Source organism: Fistularia commersonii, chromosome 15, assembly GCF_037954325.1.
Source record: "Fistularia commersonii isolate RoL2024-O1a breed Wild chromosome 15, RoL_Fcom_v1.0, whole genome shotgun sequence".
NCBI lineage: Eukaryota > Metazoa > Chordata > Actinopteri > Syngnathiformes > Fistulariidae > Fistularia > Fistularia commersonii.
In genome coordinates this window covers 8,928,817-8,953,670 of record NC_141298.1, presented here as the reverse complement: position 1 = coordinate 8,953,670, position 24,854 = coordinate 8,928,817, and the positions used below count along the sequence as shown (strand labels likewise).

The following is a 24,854-nucleotide window of genomic DNA, read 5'->3' as shown; positions in this document are numbered from 1 at the left end:
TTTTCTGTCTCTCGCTCTCCCTTATCATATCGAATTCCTCTTAGACCGCTAACTACTTTCTTGTTAACTATCTATTTAACATCTCTTTTGAATGCCACTTGCTGATTATTTTTCAAATATATCCAGTAGTATATATATCCAGTATCCAGCAGTCGACACGTTTCAGGTATTGCATATTCACGAATGGAATTATTCACTTTTTGGGGGAGATACTTTTTTTGAACTCTTCCGATTATCTTTTTTTTTTTTTTACATCACATATAAATGATGTTTTTCCCTTTAAATGCTGCCAAGTAAGAACAACAAAGAAAAAAAAGAGTGGTCCACAGCGCCCTCTTGTGTTCTGAGACTCTCACTAGCAATATACACAATAAAGAGACAGAGATGACTTTATTAACACCCTGGGGAAATGAAATTGTCATAGCTGGCAGGTACATCAAAATACAGTGAAGTAATGCAGTGCTTGTCTGAACCAACATTAGGAAAAGCACTAAACATCTGTCTAGGTTCAAGGGAGAGATAGGCTTCACAAGGCAAGAAGGGGGTGAAAAGGTGACCAATTTATTGCTGTTCAGCTGGTCTTGGGACAAACAGTGAAAATAAATAGATAAGAGCTTGTAAAGGAAAAGTAATTACATAAACTGCCGGAAATTGTAAAATTCTTGGGAAGTAACTCAGTCTTTTGTGAATGTAACATGCACAGGTTTCAAGCTACTTTTGGCCCTTCCGAGTCCAAGTACTTTGCATACCGAATTGTCTACAGTACTAACTGTCTGACTGGTGGGGAGTGATTTGGCCTGATGTCCTCTCGTGAAAAGGTTCAAGTCCTGTCAGGGTCAAAACGGTTGGCCACACCGCATCCACAATCTGGGGTCTGCTTGCCATCTCCACGTGACGACTCACAAGACACAAAAGAAAAGAAACTTCCAGGATTCAAGGATTTTTATTGTCATTCCACTCAGAGAATGGAGAGAAATTGACCAACCTCCACAATGAATAATAACAACATATTCTTTACTTTTATCTTACATAATATTGTGGCAAGCCAGGGCTTGGCAAATCAACAATCTGAGTCAAGGATAAACTGCTCTTTAGAAAATTGATTTAATTCAACAGACAGCAAACAGAAACACAGGGGGTTTCTCTCAGCGCTAACAGTTAGCCTGAGTGTGCACTACTCCGTTATGATGACTGACGGTGCAGGTTAGTGTCACATCTAACACAACATTGTACAGTTATTCAACCATGGAGTTATTTAACACAGAACCAAGAGAAGCTCCCATCATCAATCACAAAGGATTCTGGGGTTTAACAACCTTAACAACTTAGCACCATGCATCTTCTCACATTTTAAACGGACTCGACTGGCGGTCTGCAACAGTCAGCCATGGCTTAGCTGTCTCTCACCAATATAGCAACGACACCATAAGCGTTAGAGTGGGGGTTAACGTCCACTCCTTCTGCCCAAGACTTCGAACGCGGTGGTAACGAAAACAACAAAACACTGGAATTCGTTGTAAATTTTGGGAATTGCTATTGTTATTACCAGACTGATTTTTGAGAGTTAATCTTTCACAAGGCAACTTATTAGTTCATTAACAAGTCGGCTAGCATGATGCTAATGGTGACTAGCCAAAACGCGCTCACGGACCGGGGTTTCCAATATTAAACGACTCCACGGAGTCACTCAAGTTAGAAAACCAATTTAGTATTTATAAATATATGTAAACATTGACAACATTTCAAAAGCATATGCTGCTTCATACCGAAACTGGGGGCTTCCTTCCATGCGCCTTTTAGTGGCAATTCGTGAAGAGGGGAATCTTGTTCGTGGGAAGCTTCGATGAATTTGAATGCATATTGCGCCCCCTTTATGTATTTTTTTCTGTTATTTACTAGCCCTCAATTCATGAGGGTTACAGTAGGAAAATAGTAAACACAAAAAAATTAAAACCAATAAAATTATGAATACAAAAAACACAATTAGAAAAACTGTGGTAGAAACACAGAGAAAGCGCAGGAGGACGTGTATTAAGGTGCAAACGGTGTTATGGGGCAAATGTAAATATTGAAGTATTCAGGAGTATTGTTGTGTGGTGTGAAAGAGATCAACACTATAAGCTTTTCAGTCCTGCAGTGACCGCAGATCTGGCAGAGACTCTTAAGAAAAAGCTGCTCTTAAGATCGTCCAGTGTTTTATGGATGCGTTTGGTCACATTGTACAAGATTGACAGCAGTTTTGCCAGCATTTTGTCCTCTGCTATCTCCTCGGGGAAGACAAGCTCAGAGACAACAGACCCTGACAACCAGGTAAATGCTTGTATGTCTCCATATGACAGGTGAATGAGAGTGTAAAGTTGTATTTTTATATGTGGCCCTGTGATTGATCCAGGGGGAACCCCACCTCTGCCTAAATGACAGTTGGCTGTGGCTCCAGCAACTCCGAGTGCAGGGTATAGATGATGAATGAACAAAATGACGGACAAAAGTGTTGGGTTTTTTTTTTTTATAATAAGGTGCTGTTTATTTAATTATTTCATTATTCACATCTCATGGTTCATCCTCCCGTCGCATTGAACTGTGACCATTTTAATACTGACCTCTCCTCCGGCTACCTGCAGAAAAAAAAAAGAAAAAAAAAGGTGGTGGGAGCGGGTGAAGGGGGACCAGGGGGTGATCGAACTCTGACCCCTGCTTGTCCCCCTACCCTTGGCGGCGTAAGGAGGAGAGCAGGAGTGGATGGAGGCGCTCTGACTTGTCGTCTGGTTTGAACTGTGAGCTGATTTATGTGGCACTTTGTACACTTGATGTTCAAATTCTTTTTGTCCTTTTGTTGTTTTTTTTTTCTCATGATTACGGTCACAAACCCAGCATAGTGTCAGAGCCTGGCGATTTCCTGGCTGGAGATCCTCTTCCTGTCTCAAAGCAGCTGCTGCCAGATGAGGAAAAACACACAGAAAAAAATAAAATGAAGAAAAAGAAAAAAAAAAGAAAGAAAACAATCACAACCTCATCTGGGCAGCGAGAAAACTCCTGATAAAAACAGTTACTTGGACTTTTTTTTTTCTTTACACATCATTTAAGGCAGGAAGTTTTATTTTTTAACTTAAATAGGTCTCAGTCTTGAATTCATGCCTCCCTGCACATGATTGAATTTTTAATTTTTTTTTTATTTTTTATTTTTTTTTCTTAAATAGAAGGACGGGGAGCCTGGAAGAATTGTCATGTCCGTCAGGCCTGATTTGAGAGTCCAGGTGCGGTGGCGGAGCGATGCGCTACGCCATGTAGATGAAGGTATTTATATCGGTTTCGTCCCGCTTGATGTACTTGTGGTCTATCAGCCACTCAATCTGCTCCTTGATCATTTTCTTCTGTGGTAAAAACATGTTCTTCAGGATCTCCACCAGCTCCGTCTGCAGCTGTGCATTGTTGATGCGCTTCCTCATCTTCATGATCTGGATTATGGCCTCCTGCGGGCGGGAAGGAAAACACACATTATCAGAGGTGTTTTCGTTCCCAGATCTCGCAGTGAAGCTGTGGTGGTTTATTTGCAGCGGGGTGTTTTTTTATACCTGTGTTCTTAGTATCCTGAGCTGCACGATACCCTCGTTCTCCTCCTCTCTCATTCGCTCCGTGGTGAGCTGCAGCCGGCCGATCAGGTTGATCTTCCCACGTTTCTGAACCTTGGAATTTTTTCTGTAACGTCCGATAGAACACTCTTATTAACCTTTTCTACACTCTTTTAAACTCTTCCTGCCCTCTCAAATAAGTAGCGATCAGACGTCGATGTGAAATGGACAATGAAAATACTTCTTTTACCATTAAAATAACTGAGAAATAATAAAGATATAAAATACATTTTACCCAAAAAAACAATTCTATAGCGAAAAATCATGTTTTTCATTATACCACAGGTCTCTGCAACTGTTATATCGCAGACTTTTTATTCTGAAAACAGTGAGGCTGCAAAAGGTGAACTGTGATATGGCCAGGGACTAACAATATACACACACACACACACACACACACACACACACACACACACACACACACACACGTATAAAACCTTTTTTGAGAAAGCTTATAGTTAGCACTATGCTAGCTCCTATATACCAAAGTTATGCTGCGATAGGCCTTCTCTGCTGAGGGACATCCCATGATGCATCTTCTCCTAAGTTTTCGAGTTCTCTCACTCTGCAGATTCTGATAGGAACAGTTTGACCTTCTGCAGCGTTCACCATTGTTATTTCTTTTATGAATAGTAAAACCATTGTTGTATAATTTCAACCATTACAATGTAACTGTAAGGGCTGCTGCTAATATTAGAATGATGTAATTTGTTCCCATCCCTTCCTACCCTAATATACCCTCTGTCTCTATCACACTAGCTTTCCATCTCTCGGTCCATCACTCTGGCTCTCTTGGTTGAGACAGAAAGGCCGCTCACAAGGTTTTAACTCTGCAAAAGGCAGTTTATCCTCACTGTTGTCACCAAGTGCGATAATGCTGCTGATAAACTTTCTTAATAGCCAAGATAATTTAAAAAAAACTTCAGTGGCCCACACCTCTTCGGCATGGCTGAGATAAAGAAAGAAAACACATTTGACATTCTACAGCCGTTGGAGCCAGCAAAGCTCCAGGCAGCTGAGAGGGTCGTCAAAGTTGAAATGTTTGTTCGCTGAAGCTAAAAAGATCAGTTTCAGATGCAGGGGCTTTAGGATGGCATGGGAAAAAACAACAACGACCTGCAATGACCATAACTTAAGTGTGCTAATGTTGCTGGGTGGAGGGGCCACCGTCCAACAGACCACCTTACATGAGGGAGAACTCCTGGTTGACGAAGAATAGCGTTCCTTCTGCAAAGTCTTTGGGCGACGAGACTACCGGGTCGTAGAGCAGCACCTGCCGCTTCAGTTTGGGGAATGCCACCAGTGACTGGAAGGACGGAGAGAGGGATCAAGGACAAGGAGACTCAACAGTGGCAGCAACCGACAGATACTCGGGGCCCCGTTTGCACGACAATGATTAGTTTCGTTTGCAGGCACCCTTTTCCAAAGAATTCCATGCACATGAATACACACCCTTCCTGTCTCAGCGGAAGCACAAATGTGGGCACTGCGGCGCCCACAACAAGGGTGAGCAATCGAGTATCTTAAGAGGCTGACGATGAGGTAGAGTCACTACTTCGAGTGAGCATGGATTTTGAGGGGCGTGCTGTCAATCAAGCAGGACTCTGAGGTCAGCCATTGTTGTTTTGGTTGACTCACCTGCGCATGGCGACAGCATGCAACCGCAGCACGTTGTGTTTTCTGCGTCTCCACAGAGGCCTCTTACAAATATCCCCCCTTTTGTTCTGTTTTCAGGCACGAGCGGAAATGCTGTTCTCGTGTCGACATTTTTACATTTTCAGCAAAAACCGTTGTCACTTAAAACGGGCAAGACACCAATTCTGGGCAATTCTGTCTCTGAAAGGCGAGGGGGTTACCCAGAGAGTGCGTCGCAGTTCGGCGTCCGGCAGCTCTGTTGCCAACTTGAGGTTCTCGAAGCTAATCCTCTCTCTGGGCCTCTGGTTCCAGGCAAAGAGCACAGCCAGCTGGAAGGTGGTCACCTCCAGGTCGTACTGACCCACTTCGTTCTTGAATGTGATCTGGGGAAAGAGGGGGGGCATTTTGTTCCACCTGTTTCTGTCTTTCTCTCACACAGGCAGGACCTTGACCTTCCGACTGAAACCCCTCTGGAGCTGCATGTGTCTTAGGATGAACTCACGATGCCGTTTGACATGAGATGATGCCAGTGTAGTTTTCTGCCGCTGTGGTTCTTCTTGTAGAAATCTTCTACCTCCGGTATCAAGTCCTCCAGCTCTGTGGGGAGAGACACGAACACCTTCTCGCTGCTTCTCGACCAGGCCCCGGCATTCAGGATCTTTATGTTGACGGAGTCGGCTGTGGGGAGAGGGGAGCATAAGAGATAAGTGCACAGCATCCCCAAGGATTCAAGCTCGGTAAGGATTATTACGGCTTCCTGTCTGCTTCTTGCATTTAGTTCTCATTCACACATCATACAGAGACAATACAATCATTGACTCTCATTCAAATGTCATATATCACCATTTGATTACAATTCACAGGTCTGGGATTCGATTGAATTTGATTATACGATGCATCTTGATGCAGGATCTTAACCAGCTGGTGAAACCCAGCGTTCTTAACGACACTATAAGGCCTTACGTCCTTTGCTATGAAAGCTTCTATACACCAAACCATCATGTCGGCTCTTTCGGACTTCGATGACCACTCCTCAATTTTTGGTAGGGCTAGGTCACTAGTTTTCTTTTTGTTGTTTGCTAAGGCTAACTTAACTAGCCACCGGCAGTTTTACAAATAGCGTAGGTCTTGTCCAGTTGACACCTTCCGGGAACTTCATTCAAACCAAACTGTTCCCAGATATCTGCCTTCAAATTGTGTGATTTTTTTTTTTTTTTTCTCTGCACTTTTGCCATGTTGAATCTTTTTTTTTTTTTTACTGTGCCTGCGTAAGGCTAACATGCACGTCCTTCACCCATAATGCAACTCAAACTTACAACTTTATCATCCAGGCAAACACGTGAAAAGCAAAAACCAGACATGTTTTCTTTTGAATTTAAAAATGGATTATGTGACTGAACTGTGTCGATTTCCAAACCATCCAATTATCTCCATGCATCTTTGAATCGTTCATTTTTTGCACCTCTAGTCTCCAATAAACTTCATGCATGTTTTTGGACTGTGGGAGGAAAGCGGAGAACCTGTAGGAGAACCAAGGAGACTCCACACAGAAAGGTCCCGTCTGTTGGAATTGAACCAAGGACATTCTTGCATTGAGGCGGAAGCACAAAACCACTGTGCCACCACGAATAGTGACAGACAAACCTATCCTTTATTTGTTCTTCCCAGACCATCTGACTGGCTCACCTTTTGGGGTTTGGTCACGACACAAATTTTAGCTACAATTTGCTAACACTTGGTAAAGCGTGTACTCTGCGAGTAACGGTGTCTAATCTGTGCTGTGACCGGGATGCGTCCTACCTGGTAGTGCCAGTTTGTTGTGTTTATGCATCTCTTTGAACGACTGGTTGAGATCCTCTGACACCTTGATGTCCTGGAACATCCTGGCCAGCTTGTTGACGTAGTCGGCCGGCATTCCCACTTCCTGTTGGCGCAAACAGGTCGATTCAGGGCAAGTAATACGCCTTTAGTTTTTTGTTTCGTTTTTTGATGGTTAATTGAGCATTTTAGGTGCGCGTCGCAAGAAAACGCGAAGCCTCCAGGTCTCACCCTGAGCCATTCCACCATGTTCTCCTCGATCTCGCTATCAGCCGAGATGTCCAGGATGAGTCGGCGGGTCAGATGGGCCTTGTGGTAGCGCATGAACACGTCTTTATTCTGGACATACTTCAACACGAGCAGCTGCAACGGGCACAGACACCTTTACTTGAGACAGTTCTTGGCTCGGGGATGGGGAGCATAAAGGTGGCGAGACGTTATTGAAACGCACCACTTCCTTGAGTTTGGCTTCAATTTCCTCGGATGTGAGCTTCTTGCTTAGCGGGGTCTTCCTCAGGAGCATGTCGCAGTAGTTGGCCAGCAGCTCCGGACACTTGGACTCCGGCTGAATTTTCAAACCCACCCTGGATGCAGACAATCGCCAGGTGAGTCCCGATATTAACATTAGCCAAATATGGCACCGGGTGTGCATCTTACCCTTTCTGTTTCATTGGAAGTTCTAATTTAAATATGGTGGCGTCATTCACGACTGCTTTATATGCCTGTGGAGAGAAGAGAGGGACACGGTGAGTGGAGGGGGTGGGGGAAGGTTCAGGAGCCAGATCCCACGTCGCTGTCCGACAGACTCACTTTGTCTCGAGCCGTCAGGAAACGCGGGTCATCCTGAAAGGCTTCTTTCACCAGGCGACTGAAGCGGTTAAACAAGGTAAGGAGCTGCTCCACGTATTTCTCGGAGTCCTGCGGCAAAGACATACAGACCTGTCAGATATCCAGATGTTTTTTTTTTTAACTGGATCTCCTGACCTTCATTTGTTCAACTTTGAGCTCAAAGTGCTTTAGGCAATAGAATACAAACATCGAGAGAAAAGCAAGAGGAAAAACACACATTTCTGACCTGTTAGAAGGAGCCCCTTGGACACTACTACAGAAACAGGATTCAAAAAGAAGAAGGCCTAACTCTTTAATTCATTGATTGATTCATTCATTCATTCTGAACACTGCTTATCCTGTACACAGGTCGTGGGGGCATTGAAGTCTATCCCAGCTTCCATCGGACGAGAGGTGGGGGTCACCAGTTTGGCAAATATAGAGAACTGTAACCATTCACTCGCTCATCCGCACATATGGAGACTTGAACTATTCATTCACACCCATTAGAGACAACCCATTCATATTCATGTGACGTAGACACGGAGCCATTCACTCACTCATTCACACATCACATACAGACATGCAACCATTTCACTCTTTCATTCACACAACTGGGCAATATGGGGTTTACAGTTGACCTAGCCTTTCACTAACATGTCATATAAAGACATAGAATCCTTCACAAGTCTTACAGAGATGTCACAACATACAACCAATCACTCACTCATTCACTCACTCACCCACAAGTCATGTCATGAAATACAACATTCACTGCCACATTTAAAGTCTCCAATTGACCTACTGTATTTTTTGGAACCAGAGAAAACCTCCTGCATACTCAAGAAGAACATGCAAAAACTGCCCCTGACAGAATCGACCAGGAACCTCCTTGCTGTGAGGTTGAAGTGCGAACCACTGTGCCACACACAGCTATAAGCTGTGCTTTGTCAGTATGTGAGTGTGTGACTCACAGAGGTGATGGTCTCGGCGGATGCCACCATGTCAGCCAGGCCGGCGCTCATGATGTGTTCCTCCAGGTCCTTCAGCATTGGCTCAATCCCACTGGGCACTTTGTCCATAAGGGAGAACATCAGGTGCAGCTCTAAGGTGCGAAAAGAGTAGAAGTAAAAACATCACTCTCACTAAAGGGGTGACGCTGGTTTTGATTAACACCCTGGAAATCTTACTACCCCAGTCATTCGATGCTCGAACGCTATTTTTTTCATTGTTATATTTTCTGTTCAATGAGTGGTTGACAGCCGGCCTGCGGGTGCATTTTTGTCATTTGAACGCCACCTTCTGGCAAGACAGACCTCCATTCGATACATGCACAGACGTTTTGTTTTAATTTCTGTCACCTATGCTGAAAACTATGCAGTCAAATATGCAACGGATGCCGGCGGGAAGGAGAATAACGATGCAAATCCGGATACTCGTTTTGAAAGGCCAGACGTGTCCTTCGGTTTTTTTTTCGGAGTGGGTTACAAAGTGACGGACGAAGACGCCGGGAAAAAAAAAAAGCATATTCACGTCATTATAATACTACGCTGTCACACTTCCAATGCCGAAGGGGGGTCTTGTACGTCTCCTCCGTCTGCAGCGACAGCTACATTAATAGATTGATATGGGATATATTTTTTGTGTGTGAAAGAAGACTGAGACCGCACTCCCTCCTCTTCTTCTTCTTTCTGCTTCTCCCTATTTTCCATCTCACCCCTGTCCTATGCCTCGTCCTCACTCCCACTAACCCCTGACACTCCCCTGCGTCCACTCTGACCTGCATCGACTCTCCTTTTCACCTCTTTTCCACACCCCTCGTCAGCAGTAGCTGCGTTTTCGCTCGCATCCTGTTTGTCAAGAAGGTTTCTGGTCAGATGCCCTTCCTGACGCGACCGTCTCTATTTATCCGGGCTTGGGACCAGCACTGGAGGAACAAAACAAAACACAAGTGGCAGGCCATTCAAGACGGACCAGGGGTCACCACAACCAATCAACCTCCTTTATCTAACCCTATTTTCTGTATCCTCTTCTCTCACATCAACTAACTTCATGCCCGCTTTCATTCCACCCTTTGGTCTTTCTCTAGGCCTTCTGTCTGGCAATTTCAGCTCAGCATCCTTCTACCAATATGCTCACAATACCTCCTCTGTGCATGATCGAACCATCTTTGTCTGGCCCATTTGGCTTTATGTCCAGGACATTGATCACGTGTTGTCCCTCTGCCAGGCTCATTACTGTTCCTATCCATCCTTATCACTCCCAAAGAAAACCTCAACATCTTCATGTCTGCTTCCGGTCTTTTCTTCAATACCACTGTCACTAAAACATACAGCATCACTGGTCTACCAACTGTCTTGTACACCTTTGCTTTCATTCTTGCTGATACTAATATCACACATGACCCCTGACACTGTTCTCCACCCATTCCACCCTGCTTGAAAGCACTTCACCTCTTTTCAAAACTAAATTTCTCTGGATTATTGACTTTAAGTACTTAAAATCCTCCACGTTCTTCGTCTCCTCTCTCTGTAGCCCCACCATTCCACTTGGGTCCCTCTCATTCACACGCATATACTCTGTCTTGCTGAGAATAACCTTCATTCCTCTCCTTTCCAGAGCATACTTCCATCCCTCTAGATATTCCTCCACCTGCTCCCTGCTCTCACAACAGATCAAAATGTCATCTGCAAATAACATGGTCAATGGAAGTTCCTGTCTAACCTCATTTGTCAGCATGTCCATCACCACCGCAATCGAGAAGGGACTCAGAGCTGACTCCTGATGTAGTCACACCTCCACCTTGAACTTCTGTCACACCTACAGCACAGCTCACCACTGTCTCATAGCTGACATACATGTCCTGCCCCAGTCTTACATACTTCTTTGCCACTCCAGATTTCCTCTCCATAGTTCCTTTCCTGGCACCCTGTCGTATGCTTTTTCTAGGTCTACAAAGGCACAATTCAGCTCCCCCTGACCTTCTGTGCACTTCTCTACCAGCATTCTCAAACCAAATGCTGCATCTTTAGTGCTCTTTCTAAGCATTAAGCAATAAGTTGCTCACAAATGCTGACTTCTGCTCTCAGTCGAGTTTCAACTACTATTTTCCCTAGCTTCATTGTATGGCAACTTTATTCACATATAGTTATCACAATTCTGCATATCTACCTTACAGAAATTGAATAGAATAAATAGATAAATCAGAATTGTGTCACTTAAAGACATTAAATATGCTAAAAGCTACAAAATGATCCCAACTGTAAAATTCCAGCGACATGAAAAAATTACGAGGTTTGAAGATCATGATCACTGGATGATTCGATGATGAACAGCGTTATGAAGTAAAGCTGCAGCAGATGAAGAAAATGAGTGGATTAATCCTCGTTGACAGATGCGGTTTTACTTGGCAACCACATGCAACAGTGATGGATGGCAACTTCATCATCTCAATCATAAAATATTGACACACATGTACACAGACACAAACATATGTCGTGGAGGGGACTTGGATGTCGGACAGGAAGGTTTGGTCAGGGCTATTTCCTGGTGCAAACCTGAGCTGGCTGAGCCTTTGGCGGGCGCGGTCCGGCCGTACTCACTCTCTGTTTCATTTCTCTTGATCATCCCAGGACACTCTGCCAGGATGGTCTCCTTGAAGGACGTGACCAGTGCATTGACACAGCACTCCATTAGCTGGGGATTCAGGAAAACCAGACGGCAGACGATCACTCGGATTTACTTTTCCGACCCCGTTATCCATCCATCCATCAATCAAACCTCTGTCTCATTTGTGTCATCAATCCCAGAAACCACTTCTACTGGTTACTATCAAAGTTTCTGGGACACAAACTATTCCTGGGTTTCCCAAATAAAAGTATGACTGTTTTGTGTTAGAATTAGTGGAGCGAGGTAGAAAGTGACTAATAACATAACAATGGAGACGTACCTAGAGAGTATTTCTGAGAGGGATACTGATGGGAAAAGCATGCAAAGGATAAATCTGTATGCGTGTGTGCGTCCATGCATGATCTTCCCCTTGCGTGTGCGACTCACTGCTTGTACGGAGTTGCAGTCACGTCTTGTCTCCAGGTATCGCAGAGCGCGTTTCTCCTCTTCCCTCAGCTTTGAATCAGCCTGAATTGAGTGCAAACACACACATGCGATACATTTGAACACGTCTTTTGATACATCAATGACCTCCCCTCAGCAAACACACACACACACACACACACGTGTGTATTTACACATGGTATACATTTTGTAGCTGCAGCTGGTTTTGTATCCAATTCCAAGTGCTTTACTGATGTTATTTTTAAATGGGAACGCAACGCGCTGGTCAGGAGTTAAAGGCTGACATGTCGCACAGAAAAACTTGATGTTTCGACTCTGCTTATCAGGAGAGAAAAAAGCAGGACATTGGTCATGCCGTTCGTCTCTCGTTCACTTTCAGTCTTTCGGGGAGATTCGTTTGCCAAGGAGGATTGCGGCAGCGAGGAGGAGCTCTGTTGAGTGAGCTAGGATAAGCTCACTTTACAGTTTGAGGGTGTTTCCTTTCAGTGTAAACAAACAAGCTGGAGGGAGGGTGGGCTAGGAGGTGAGGTTAGAGTTCTGGAAAGAAGATATGAAAAAATAAAAAGAAAAAAAAATCTTGCAGATCCAGCACAAAGATGTGTGTGTTGTCCGTTTCTCAGAATCCATACAGAGAACGATAAACTATCGGGGCGGGACGTCACATTGCTCAATATCACAATCATACAACCAGGATAATAGGATAGATTTCTCTTTTTTTTCAACAGATAAAATGTACCTGCTGCTTGCCTTTTACTTTCTCTGTAAGTTTTTCTCAATTAAATATTGGAGTCCTTAACTTTTCCCTAGTGTGTCAGGTAGCGCTTTACACAATTTGAACTTGTATATATAAAGCCCAGATTTTAAAAACAACTATTGATATCTAATAGAATTCAGAAAATTCAAATAATTTTCGTAATGGTCACCGCCACTGCCACGGCAGACGCTCTCTGGACTCGACAACATCTCCAGGTGGGATTCGCATTCTGAGGCATCTGAAGGAGATCTAGAGCCTCCTTGAAAATTCCGACCGCCTCACCCTCCACTTTGTGATTTACCACCAACCTCTCTTGCATAACTCCAACATGACTTCCGAGCCATTCTCCTGCACATGAGGGCATCTGATCGCGACAGTTCACAAACTGACCTGTCAATCCTGACAAAGCCGTAAGTTCACAATAAATTATCAATCAGGAAATTATGGAAGTTCGGAATGTGATCGGCGCGGGGGAGACAAGCAAATCTAGAACATTCTGACCAACTCTGTTGTGTGTCTGTGTGATAACAAGAGAAATGATGACTAAATGAAGCGCGCAGCTTGAAAGTCAACGTTTGCACTTTGCGTAACGACAATAAAAGTGTTTAAATTTGAGTGTCTATGATGTTACCCCAACGGCAGTTTAAGGTAAACTGTGAAACCCAACGGTTTAAGTGTTTAAAAACTGCGGACCATAATTTGAAATTTAAAAATGAACTCGACTCTAATAAATAAGTCATATAATGAAATTCCTCCTTATTATGAGCCAAAAACCTCAAATAAATCCAGTAGGGAAATGGACAATAACATTAATAGTTATGGCTCCCATCCTTGTTATAAACAAACAAGTTGCACAAGTTGTGGTTCCAAAAAAAGACCATGACTTTTCCCCCACATGGGAATCCACAACTCAAGCAAATGTCCTGCACTCACATATTTCATGTAGTTTTGGACCCCGTTCTGCTGGAGGTAGGCCGGGGCCTGCGTTCTGTAGAACCTCTCGGTGGAATCCATGTAGGCCTTCTCAAAGTTGTCTCTGTAGATCTGGAGCTTGTCGTCAGGGTTGGAGCACAGGTTCACTGCTCGGGCACACACACACACACACACATGCAGGCACACACACACACAGTGATGAAATTGAATGTTTCAGTCTAGCTGCAAGAATTGCACGTTTAGTGACATAATAAGGCTGGCGGCTCAAAACATTCCTAATAGTAGGATAATTTGTGGTTGCATTTAGGGACGAGGATGTTTGCAGGGAAGCTGTGGGTGGTGATTCAAGTGTCTTTATGCACAGAAATAATATTATGATGCGCACGCGGGTAGTAATAGCAAGCCTGCATAGCTGTGCCATCCTCTATAGGGACCATCCGCTGTCTGCTTTTTTTCCTGAATGAAACTTTGAGTGTAAAAAAAAAAAAAAATCACGCTTCACGCCCACTTCTGCGCTCACTGCTTCTCACCGTAGGACTCCCGCACTCCGATTACCAGCTGGGAGTCGAAGGCCTCGCCCAGCCGCTCAGCGTGCACCAGCTTCATGGCGCTGTCCTGCAGTCTGTTTTTGATGTTGGAGAAGATGGACTCGTTCCAGGTGTCCAGCATCAGCTGCAGCCACATACGGGTGTGTCAATCATCAAATGAAAACTAAGCTGAGCAATATACTGACATGATATAAAGGATTTTTGAAATATATATCAACATAAAAGTAGATAAAAAATAATGAAAAATTCACATCATTTGTGGGATTAAACAATTAAAAATGTGTTACCTTTTAACTAACTATAAAAATGAATGTAGTCAATGTATTTTGTAACAATCGAAACAACTATTTTCATCAACATCGGTGGTTTGTTCCACCACTCCTGCCAGCGCTCACCTTGCGGACAATGCTGTCCTCCACGTTGGACTTCTTGTTGCTGCCCTGCTTGCCCATCAGCGTTATCTCCAGCTGGCAGAAGGGCTTGGGCAAAATGTCGCATTGCGTGAAGAACTTCCTCCATTCCACGATGTAGGCCTTCAGCAGCGCTGTGTCGTCCTGGTGGCTCAGCACCCGCTTCATGACAAACGTAGGATTACACACCGTTGAACCAACCGACTGGCCACAAATACTATCATTATGAGTTTACTCAACTTGACAAGTGACAGTGTGTGTGAAGGTAACCTGTATTTTCAGAGCTGTTTCATTTTTTTAGATGGTAAAAGCAAGTCCAAGACCAACATCACAAACATCAAACGTGCTAATGTTGCTTCGATCTTCTGGCCTGATGTTTGCTTTTTGAAAAGATAAATAAAATACAGTAACACCTTGACTTTCGAGTTGAATTCGTTATGTGACCGAGCTCGTAACTCAATTTGCTAGTATATCAAATTAAATTACCCCATTGAAATGAAATGAAACACTATTAATCCAATCCAGCTGTTTTTACTTGTTCTAAATAAGAAAAATGTGCTTTACAAATAACAATCTATAACAAATGATAAAACACAATAAAAGTTAAATGTAAAGGAATTAACTGGTTTTATTTGGTGAATTTACCATGAAGATCAGACAAAGATGTCATTTGCAGAGGAGTTGATTGCTACACGCCTAATGCTACAATGTACTGCTAAATGTAATATCGAATAGCGTTTCACACTATGCGAAACTATCCCAAAACTTAATCTAGCAACGGTCCTCTTTTTAAAAGGATCAAACCGTCACCTGGCTTTGAATGGCTCTTCTAGTGCTGAAATACCCCCAAATGTCCTATGCCTTCTCAAAGGTGATACTCACAGTAACAACAATTATTCCATGTCTTACAGGACAAGTCGACTACACGCTAATCTCGCCGATGATTTGCGAAGATTTTCATATGGCTGCCTAGTGGCTGGAGGCATGTCCACTTAAATGCCACTTCACGGAACGCGGCAGCCACTTCGACGTCAAACACTCATCCCGCTGGCTCGTAACTGAGATCTCGGCTCATTTAACAAAGAAAAACAAGGGAGGACTAAATAAATTCATTTTTTGAAAAATTGACTGCAACAGTTTGTATCTCGGAAAAGCTGTAAGTTGATGCACTCGTAAGTCAAGGTTCCACTGTATAATCTATGCCTGTCTGCATTCTGAATTTCATAAAGCTGTCTGGAGGGCCGTCCGCAGGGCTTGAGGACCTCTAGTCCTCAATCCAGAAAGGAAACCAGAAACTCTAGCCGCCATGGGAAAGAGCTAAACATAGGGTTTGGATGAGGTGATGGGGCCAAAGGGGGGGTTGACACAGGTCCGGTGAATCCGACCCGTGAAACCGCCTTGACTCACTGCTTGTGCTTGTTTGATGAAGTCGAGGATGTCTTCTTTGAGGGCCTGGTGGATCTTCGCGGGGCCTTTGTCATCCCACAGGCAGACGGCATGGACGTCTCTGGGGGAGACGGCAATAAAACACTGTCACACACACACATCGCCGTCGGCACGAGCTACCAGGTCGTAGGGTGGGAGGTACGGTGCGGGAGGCCTTCGCCGCGAACTTACGAGAAAAGGTCGAACCACTGCTGTTTTGTGACGGACTCCTGTCGCAACAGCTTTAGCACAATGGGCCGCATCAGGTCCCATTTGTCCTCAAACTGAAGGGAGCCTTTGTTCTGGGAGGGAAAAAAAAAAGATGCAAAAACATTAAGTTAGTCACAACCCAACATTTGTCACTGACAGGATAATAATGTTCAGTTTGAGACAAGTGCAAATAAATTATTGCTTTGGCTTAACAACATAAAATACCTTTGTTATGTGAAAAACATTCCTGTCAAATTAAGTATATAACATAATAACATTGTTGCATTACAACTGTGACACAATTCCTGCAGTCTAAAACAGAAAGAGGCAACTAATTAGACAATATTCACAAATATATCAGATCAGTTTATAAGAGCCCATTTTGGCTTGTATGAAATATTTACAGATCAAGATTTGAAACAAACATTTGAAACACTTGAACACATTTGAAAAAAAAAAATACACACACACACACACACACACACACACACACACACACACACACACACACACACACACACACAGTGGGGCACAAAACGTATTTAGTCAGCCACCAATTGTGCAAGTTCTCCAGCTTAAAAAGATGAGTGAGGCCTTTAATTTTCATTATAGGTACACTTCAACTATGAGAGACAGAATGAGAAAAATATCCAGAAAATCACATTGTCTGATTTTTAAGGAATTTATTTGCAAATTATGGTGGAAAATAAGTATTTGGTTAATAACAAAAGCTCATCCAAATACTTTTTATATAACCTTCGTGGGCAATGACAGCGGTCAAACATTTTCCCCAAGTCTTCGCAAGGTTTTCACACACTGTTGCTGGTATTTTGGCCCATTCCTCCATGCAACTCTCTAGCGCAGTGATGTTTTGGGACTATCGCTGGGCAACACAGACTTTCAACTCCATCCAAAGATTTTCTGAGGGGTTGATATCGGGAAACTAGCTAGGCCACTCCAGGACCTTGAAATGCTTCTTATGAAGCCACTCCTTCATTGCCCGAGCGGTGTGTTTGGGATCATTGTCATGCTGAAAGACCCAGCCCCGTTTCATCTTCAATGCCCTTACAGGTAGAAGGAGGTTTTCATTCAAAATCTCACAATACCTGGCCCCATTCATTCTTTCCGTCACACAGATCAGTCGCCCTGGTCCCTTTGCAGAAAAACAGACCCAAAGCATGATGTTTCTATCCCCATGCTTCACAGTAGGTATGGTCTTATTTGGATGCAAACATCAGACGGCCCAGGACATGCACTGGCTTAAGCAGGGGGATACATCTAGCACTGCAGGATTTGAGTCCCTGGTGGCGTAGTGTGTTACTGATGGTAGCCTGTGTTGCTTTGGTGTGTTGCTCTCTGCAGGTCATTCACGAGGTCCAACCATGTGGTTCTGGGATTTTTGCTTACCGTTCTTGTTATCATTTTGACCCCATGGGGTAAGATTGTCAATGGAGCCCCAAATTGAGGGAGATTATCAGTGGTCTTCCATGTCTTCCATTTTCTGTGATAACCATTGTGATATCCGCGTAATGCACTCCAAAATATTCAGGAATTTCATTCTGCACAATTATAAAAAGTGTTGACTTGAATTTAACAACCATATAAAAAGACCAATACCAAGGTACTGGAATAAATGGCGACCTGCGGTAACACACGCCGACCACAGTTCATTTGTAAGGTAGTGATCTCCAATCAAGATTGATATTGATTATTGACTGGCTGCTCAAACCATTTTCAGATCATTTGCTTTCCTTCCCAAGATTCCCCTTCGATGCCATCATATTAGTGTCTTTGACGTATTTGTGGACACCTCTCCTTTTAAACTTATATTTACAGAATACAATAGGAACAACTTAGCTCATTTTAAATCCTAATTCTATGTGATCATGTTGTGTGTTACTTAGTCAAAATGACAGAAATTTCAGAGGATTCCTTACATGCCACTAGAGAGAGCTGTAGCACCTCTACTCAGTGTAAAACTACTGGATACTACATAGATAAACTGATTTCATCTTTGCCAGCCTCCCCCCCTGCGTTAGATGAAATGACGGGAGTCTTAGTTCATGCAAGAAGTCACGATGAAAATGGCGAATCTATCGAACCCGGCGGTTACGACCACTAATCGGCTTGGTTCTGCTCATGTCAGGGAACGCTGCTGATAAATAAATCAATTCATCGGTTTATGAATTAGTCGCCTCACAAAAAAAAAGTCATGGCTGAACTGCAGAAGCAGCAGCTTAATGAGACTATTATTCTGTTATTACTTGAGGGAGATCTGGTGTTGCAGAGACGACAAACGGGTCCTAAACCGCAGCAGTTTCTATTTAAAAATGTGTGTGTGTGTGTGTGTGTATACATATATATAAAATCGGGGTTAATGTCTGAAACAATCATGGTATCTATTTGTAAGCTAGTTGCCTCCACTGCAACAACATCAACCAAAATGTCAGATGTCACCATCGTGGGGAAAAAGACGAACCAAAAAAAAAAAAAAAACACACACGCCTTTTTCTCAAGTCTTTCAACAGGAGATTTTAGCACGTCATAATCAGGTCTGCCTCAGGGCAATTATTAGAGCTTCTGACTGGGAAAACTTCCAAAAACAACCCCCACCTTTACCCCCCCCCCCACCACCACCACCATATTTCTCCCCAAATATCATCTGTTGTCATGTTAAAAGGAAAAGATGCTTTAGCCGAGCTTCAATATATATTTTGATTTTTAAGGTCCTACATGTACAAAGAACATTAAATGAATTAATAAAACAAAAACACTACAATTTTTTTTTCGACGTGTTCCCCCGTTTAGTACAACTTTAGTACAAAGTAGCTTTGGGACATGGGTAATAGTGTTTGAGAAACACTGCTTTAGGCTACACTTTGACAAAAAATTGAGACTTTTTATTTATGTATTTTTAAAAACTACAGTGAAGGCAGAGCACTGTAATCTTTTGCCCTGCACAATAAAAAATATAAAAAAAAAAAAAAATAGGATTTGAAGCGCGACATAAAACAGAGAAGATCCAGTTAGAACTATGACCATGAGATCATCCAAAGCTAGAATGGTTTAGTAGGTACTTTATTTCAATGGCCAATCAGATCAATTGGTGTTTACCGAGAGACTGATGCTGCAGATCAGCGTTGGCCATATAAACCGGATGCAAGTACATCCTCTGCCGTCTCTGATGCTGTCAGATCACCAGGAGAAATGAATATGAATAAATAAATGAATGAATGAGTGTTTACATTCGCACCAAAGGCAACGTGGGAGCGACAGGGTGAGGCTTTCAGAAAGTGCCATCAGTTGGATTTATAAGACTTTTTATATATAATTCTACCTTGTACATTTAGTTTTTCGAATGAAGTAATTAAGGAGGGGTTGCGGTAACCAACCCTTGAGGTTTCAGCCATCCATAGAATCTGATTCCAGAGCAGGAGAGGCCTCTAGACGTGTCATCGGTTCCTCGACCTCGCAAGAAACCCTCCGTGTTTACATTCACAAAGACTTTTGGCAGAGATCTTCCATCCTCCTCCGCAGTGTCTCTGACTTGGCCGGATGAAGGGTTTTTTTTTCCTTTTCCCCATACCTTTACCGAGGAAAGAATTCTTCCTTTTAAATCGGCTTTTTCCTGGATCTTTAGGTGTTTCTGAGCTCACCGGTTAATTTGATTAAGAACGTTGATTTAGCGTTGCCATTTTTTTTTGCTATTTCCTTATTATATAAGTTTTTTCTCCATTTTTTTCAGCTTACATCAGCCTCCTTAATTGGCAGTGACCCCCGTTTGACCTTTCTCTTGCTGCTTCCAGTAAGCAAAGGCCCTAATATAAAAGAAACACTTGGAACACAGTTTCTAGTGGAATATTGAGGGACAAAGCCACAGCTAGTTATGAAAAAGAGTTACTTTTAGCCCTTTAAATAAGAGCCAACATCTAAAACTGACCACTAGAACAGTGTTTCCCAACCACTGTGCCACTGCATGTTAGTGTGCCATGAGAGAACACCAGGTGTGCCGTGGAAAAATGCCCACTTTCACCTGATTAATCCAAAAATTATTTATTCAATGCAAATACTATGTCTTCGTATGACTATCTATGTGGGCAGCATGCAGTGACGGGCAGAACAATTAAATGCGCTTCCACTAGACGGCAACAGGTAGTGAATTAACCTGTTTATCTACCTGATGCTGCTCAAACTGCAGGGTAATTAGTGGTGATTTGAGTGAGGCAGCGGCAGTGATACACAATGGATAAATAATTTAAAAGAAAAAGTGCTTAATCAGGACGCTCTGGTCCTGAAGAACATTCTGACCCAGATGAAGGCCCAAGTATGAGTAGTGGTCAAAAGAAAGTAAAAAAGGTGAGCTCAAGACAATAAAATAAAAGTTATATTGCGTTTGGATTCACTTTTACAGGGGGAACCAACCGAGCTGACTGCTTTAACCTAATGTGCGGGGAAAAGCTGTCAAACGGTGCCATGGTTCCAAGCAAACTTAAACGCCATCTCCAAACTAAACACCCTTCACTTTAAGATAAGAACACGGATTATTTTGTTCATTCCAGTAAACAGACTGAGAAATCGGCAGCATTGTTGAAGATAACTACCCAGACGAGTGAGAAAGCTCTGATAGCTAGCTACGAAGTTGCTGAACACATCGCGAAATCCAAACAGCTACACACAGTGGCAGAGACATTAATAATATGTGCCTGCAAAATCATTGTAGAAGAAATGCTCTGCTCTGAGGCTGTTAAAGAAATACCCTAAGTCCTGCTCTCAAATAATACCATTTCCAGATGTGTTGATGGCATGTCTTCAGACATTGAGAAGACTATTCTGGAAAAGTTACATTTTAGTGAGAAATTTGCATTGCAACTCAACGAATCTACAGATATTAAATATATTAGATTTCACACTAAGTAAACTGAGACTAAAGATTCATTCTATTTCATTAAAAATGTTTTGACATATGTATTTGGTGGTGTGCCGTGTGATTTTTCCAATGTAAAATATGTGCTGTGGCTCAAAAAAGGTTTGGAAAAACTGGACTACAAAACACCTGAACATGCGACTACTGTTAAATATTTGAATCTGAATGAAATATTTGCAGACAAATGGGAGCTGATCGTTTCCACCACCGATCCTAATCGTCTCACAGACTGCACTCGCTGTGGGCCCAGACGAAAACGAGCTGCTTGTTTTTGTTGTTTGTGTAAGTCAATGTGAGTGCGAAATGTGAGTCCAGGGTGTTTCTGGGGGGTCAAGGGGGGAGTGGGGGTGGCGGTGGCTCAATTTGTTTAAAGAAATTAGACCCAAATGATGACAACTAAGGTAACTGTTTATCTGGAGATGAACAACACATAGCGAGGAAATTTTCTGTGTTTTCACGTATCTCAGTAATAGCCACCTCTACAGTTAGGTCAATTTAAATCCATCAGACATCAACAGTCTGCTGAGCAACTTTTATTTTTTGCTAGAGTCTTCACTTATTGCACATAACTATTGTTTTGGGCATAAAGTCAAACTGCGATTGTTTGGATGTGTACAGAGGAGAGATAGAGGATATCTGGGTAGAACGGATATCTGGATTTTAATCGCTTCAGATCATAAAGTGCTCTTTTATTTTCTCACGGGGAAGTTGTCTTTAATTGTCTGAATTAATGAGCCCTTGTGAGAACAGTAAGGCTGAAAGCAAGAGGGAAGAAATAAAATAGAATAAATAATAATAAAAATTGGAACATAAATGAGCCAACAGTGTCAGACTTAGTGTCAATGATCAAAATTCAGGTCTATCCATGAGCAGCCCTTTAAACAGCTGCTGAGGACAGAGAAAAAAATAAAACACAAAAAAAAAATGTTTGGGCTACAGGGCAAGATATTACATCCTTTTTGCCAGCTGACTATTTTAGCACCGGCTTGTAAAACATATTGTTTTTTTAATGTTTCGCTGTGGAATATATGCATACCTCCAGGTGAATATATTCACAGTCTAATGATACTTTATATGCACAAAAACAGACATCACTTGGGCTTAGGAGGAATAGCTATCTTCTAGTCTCAGTCTGATCATTATAAGTGTTTTATACATACATATATATATATATATATATATATATATATATATATATATACATATATATATATATATATATATATATATATATATATATATATATATATATATATACATATACATATAAACCCTCTTTGTCTCTGGACACTAAAAAGATTGGCCGTGAGAATATAGCCAAATCAAAAATATAAAGACAAGTACACTGGATTGTTTTAAGTATTTAAAGTCCCGAGAAGCAAAATACATTTAATCCTCTGCTAAAAATGTAAAGAATAATTGCTCTTTTGTGGCGTTTTCTCTCATTTCTCCTGGACAACAGCACATCAGGCTTCAGGCATCTTCAAATGAGTCAATGAAACGGACGTACTCTTTACAATCTCTGTCCTTCAAGCGAGTTGTAATTGTCAGTGCGACAAAAAGTAAACAGTTCAGGTTTCACAAGTATCAAATGATTACGAGTAAAGCAACAAATGATGGATTTAGAAACAGACACTGCATAGCATAATCCAAATTCAGGTCATTCGATAGCATATTTTCGCTGGTATGAAGATCCCCCTCGCTGCCTCTGAGAGGCTGCAAAGATTAAGTCAAATTTGGACAGATCATCATCATCATCATCATCATCATCATGAGATTAGTGATTTATTTTTCAGCTATTATCATATTAATTTGTAAGTAATTAATTTTGAGGAAATTTACAGGCTATTTCTTGCAAATTATTTGGTTACTTGGAGCAAATTTTTAAAAGCAAATGGCTTGCTCCTTTCCAGATAAATTCTTGACTCGTAGATCATGTCTTGCAAATATTTTAAGGGGGGGTAAACAAGAAGGTATTTTTTTGCTAATTTTTGTTATGGACCATTTCTGGGGGTACTAAGATTCTAATATATTGTCCAGCTCTTCTGTTGCTAATATTATTGTCATGGTTTAGGGTAATATTGCGTTAATTTTAATTCAATGCATTTCAATTTATTTTGCACATTTGTGCCCATTGGATTGCATTGTCGATCCTCGCCCAGGAACCTGGAGGCTTCCTAAAGGTAAGGGGAGGCCCACTGACTCGGGGGGCTTTCGGAGAGCACCCGTGCAGAGGAGCTCTTGACTTGCGTCTCCTGTCCTGTCCGTTATGAGCGATTAGTGAATCGCACCGAGGAGCCGGGAAAAGAAAAAATATGAATGATCGGGTGTGAGGGTCAGAAAGGCAGCAGCAGAAAAGGGGGAGGGGAGGGGTCAACGACCACTTACAGGACACAAACTATCACCACAGTTGCTTTTGGCAGCCTTTAGCGTGTATTTTGAGGGGCTGGTCAGCTGCAGATTCCTGAGCCCCTGGCTGACAGATGAGATGGGATTTCTTAGCTCGCTATCGCATCGATAATAGTTTCACGTTAGCGGACGAGGTAACGTCCAGGTGATAGCCGCCTCCGCGTCCCCGCCACCTTCTCCCTCCGCGTTTGCGTCTCCCCATCATATTAAGTCGTGTTGTAGCCCGTCTATTTAGCCAGCTACCAAAAAAAAATCACTGATAAGGAGCTAATGTTAGCCAGATAAAAAAACTTCACTCTCAGCTAAAGTCGACGCCGGCGCTGCGGTCGAGTACATGCGGAGCGGACCGTCGTTTCACGTCGGCGATAAAGCGACCGCATCACGGAGCCCAAGTGACAAGCAGCTCGGCGAGCGTTTAAGACAAATAATTGAATTGAAGTGGGTCCTACCTTTAGCAAATTAGACGTCGCCATGTTCCCTCAACTTATCCTCTCGTCAAATCTCGCGTGACTTGCGCGTCGGGAGGAAGATTAACCATATCGCATAAATGGGTCTGTTCTGAATGCGTATTGTCCGGGTTAATGCCAGAAAATGACAATAAAAACAGAAGTATATTATTTTTGGTTTTAAACGTTATTAATTTTATGTCTCATAGATCATGACGTAATTTGGGTGTATTGGAATAAAATGACATTGTCTACAATAGAATATATAAAGAGAGAGATGCACAGAAACAAATAAGTAGAAGTGTGTGTACATATGAAGTCATAGCCTCACTATGCACATACGTGACTGTATGTTTATAAATGTATACATGCATTTATACATAACGATATAAAAAAAATACATGATAATAAATATATAAATTTTACATACAAAATGTACAAGACGGTGAGTGTGTATATATGATGTCATAGCCTCACAGTGGCCAATCTAAAATGTATATACACACACAAGTGTGTGTGTGTGTGTGTGTGTGTGTGTGTGTGTGTGTGTGTGTGTGTGTGTGTGTGTGTGTGTGTGTGCAGTGCAGGCACGTGCACATATGATGTCATTGCTTACAGCGGCTGGTAGTAGCACTCAAATTTAAAGGCAATGTCATCTCAGTTGGAAATAGGGAACATTGTATAACTCCTGCAACAAATACTAGTTTACTGGTAGATGGTGGAAGCTCAGTGCAGCATTTCAAAGACTGGTAGAGGATCCTCTTGGGAACAACAATGCTCTGGACACCTAGTTGTAGCACCATGGAATAAT

At 42.4% G+C, this 24,854-nt stretch overlaps 1 protein-coding gene across 1 annotated transcript; it reads right to left on the bottom strand.

Annotated features, from left to right (window-relative positions):
- Window positions 1-2,491: 2,491 nt before the first annotated feature.
- On the bottom strand, window positions 2,492-24,110 carry LOC147226361 (cullin-5). Its single transcript, XM_086161061.1, has 19 exons — window positions 24,047-24,110; window positions 16,247-16,356; window positions 16,037-16,136; window positions 14,615-14,791; window positions 14,202-14,343; window positions 13,672-13,817; window positions 11,967-12,047; window positions 11,513-11,606; window positions 8,885-9,015; window positions 7,893-8,000; window positions 7,740-7,804; window positions 7,534-7,666; window positions 7,314-7,445; window positions 7,065-7,188; window positions 5,767-5,942; window positions 5,486-5,647; window positions 4,817-4,935; window positions 3,573-3,696; window positions 2,492-3,470 (listed from the first exon to the last, which is right to left on the bottom strand). The coding sequence occupies exons 1-19, from the start codon at window positions 24,068-24,070 to the stop codon at window positions 3,276-3,278; spliced, it is 2,343 nt and encodes a 780-aa protein (XP_086017187.1). The 5' UTR covers window positions 24,071-24,110; the 3' UTR covers window positions 2,492-3,275.
- Between the last annotated feature and the right edge of the window lie 744 nt (window positions 24,111-24,854).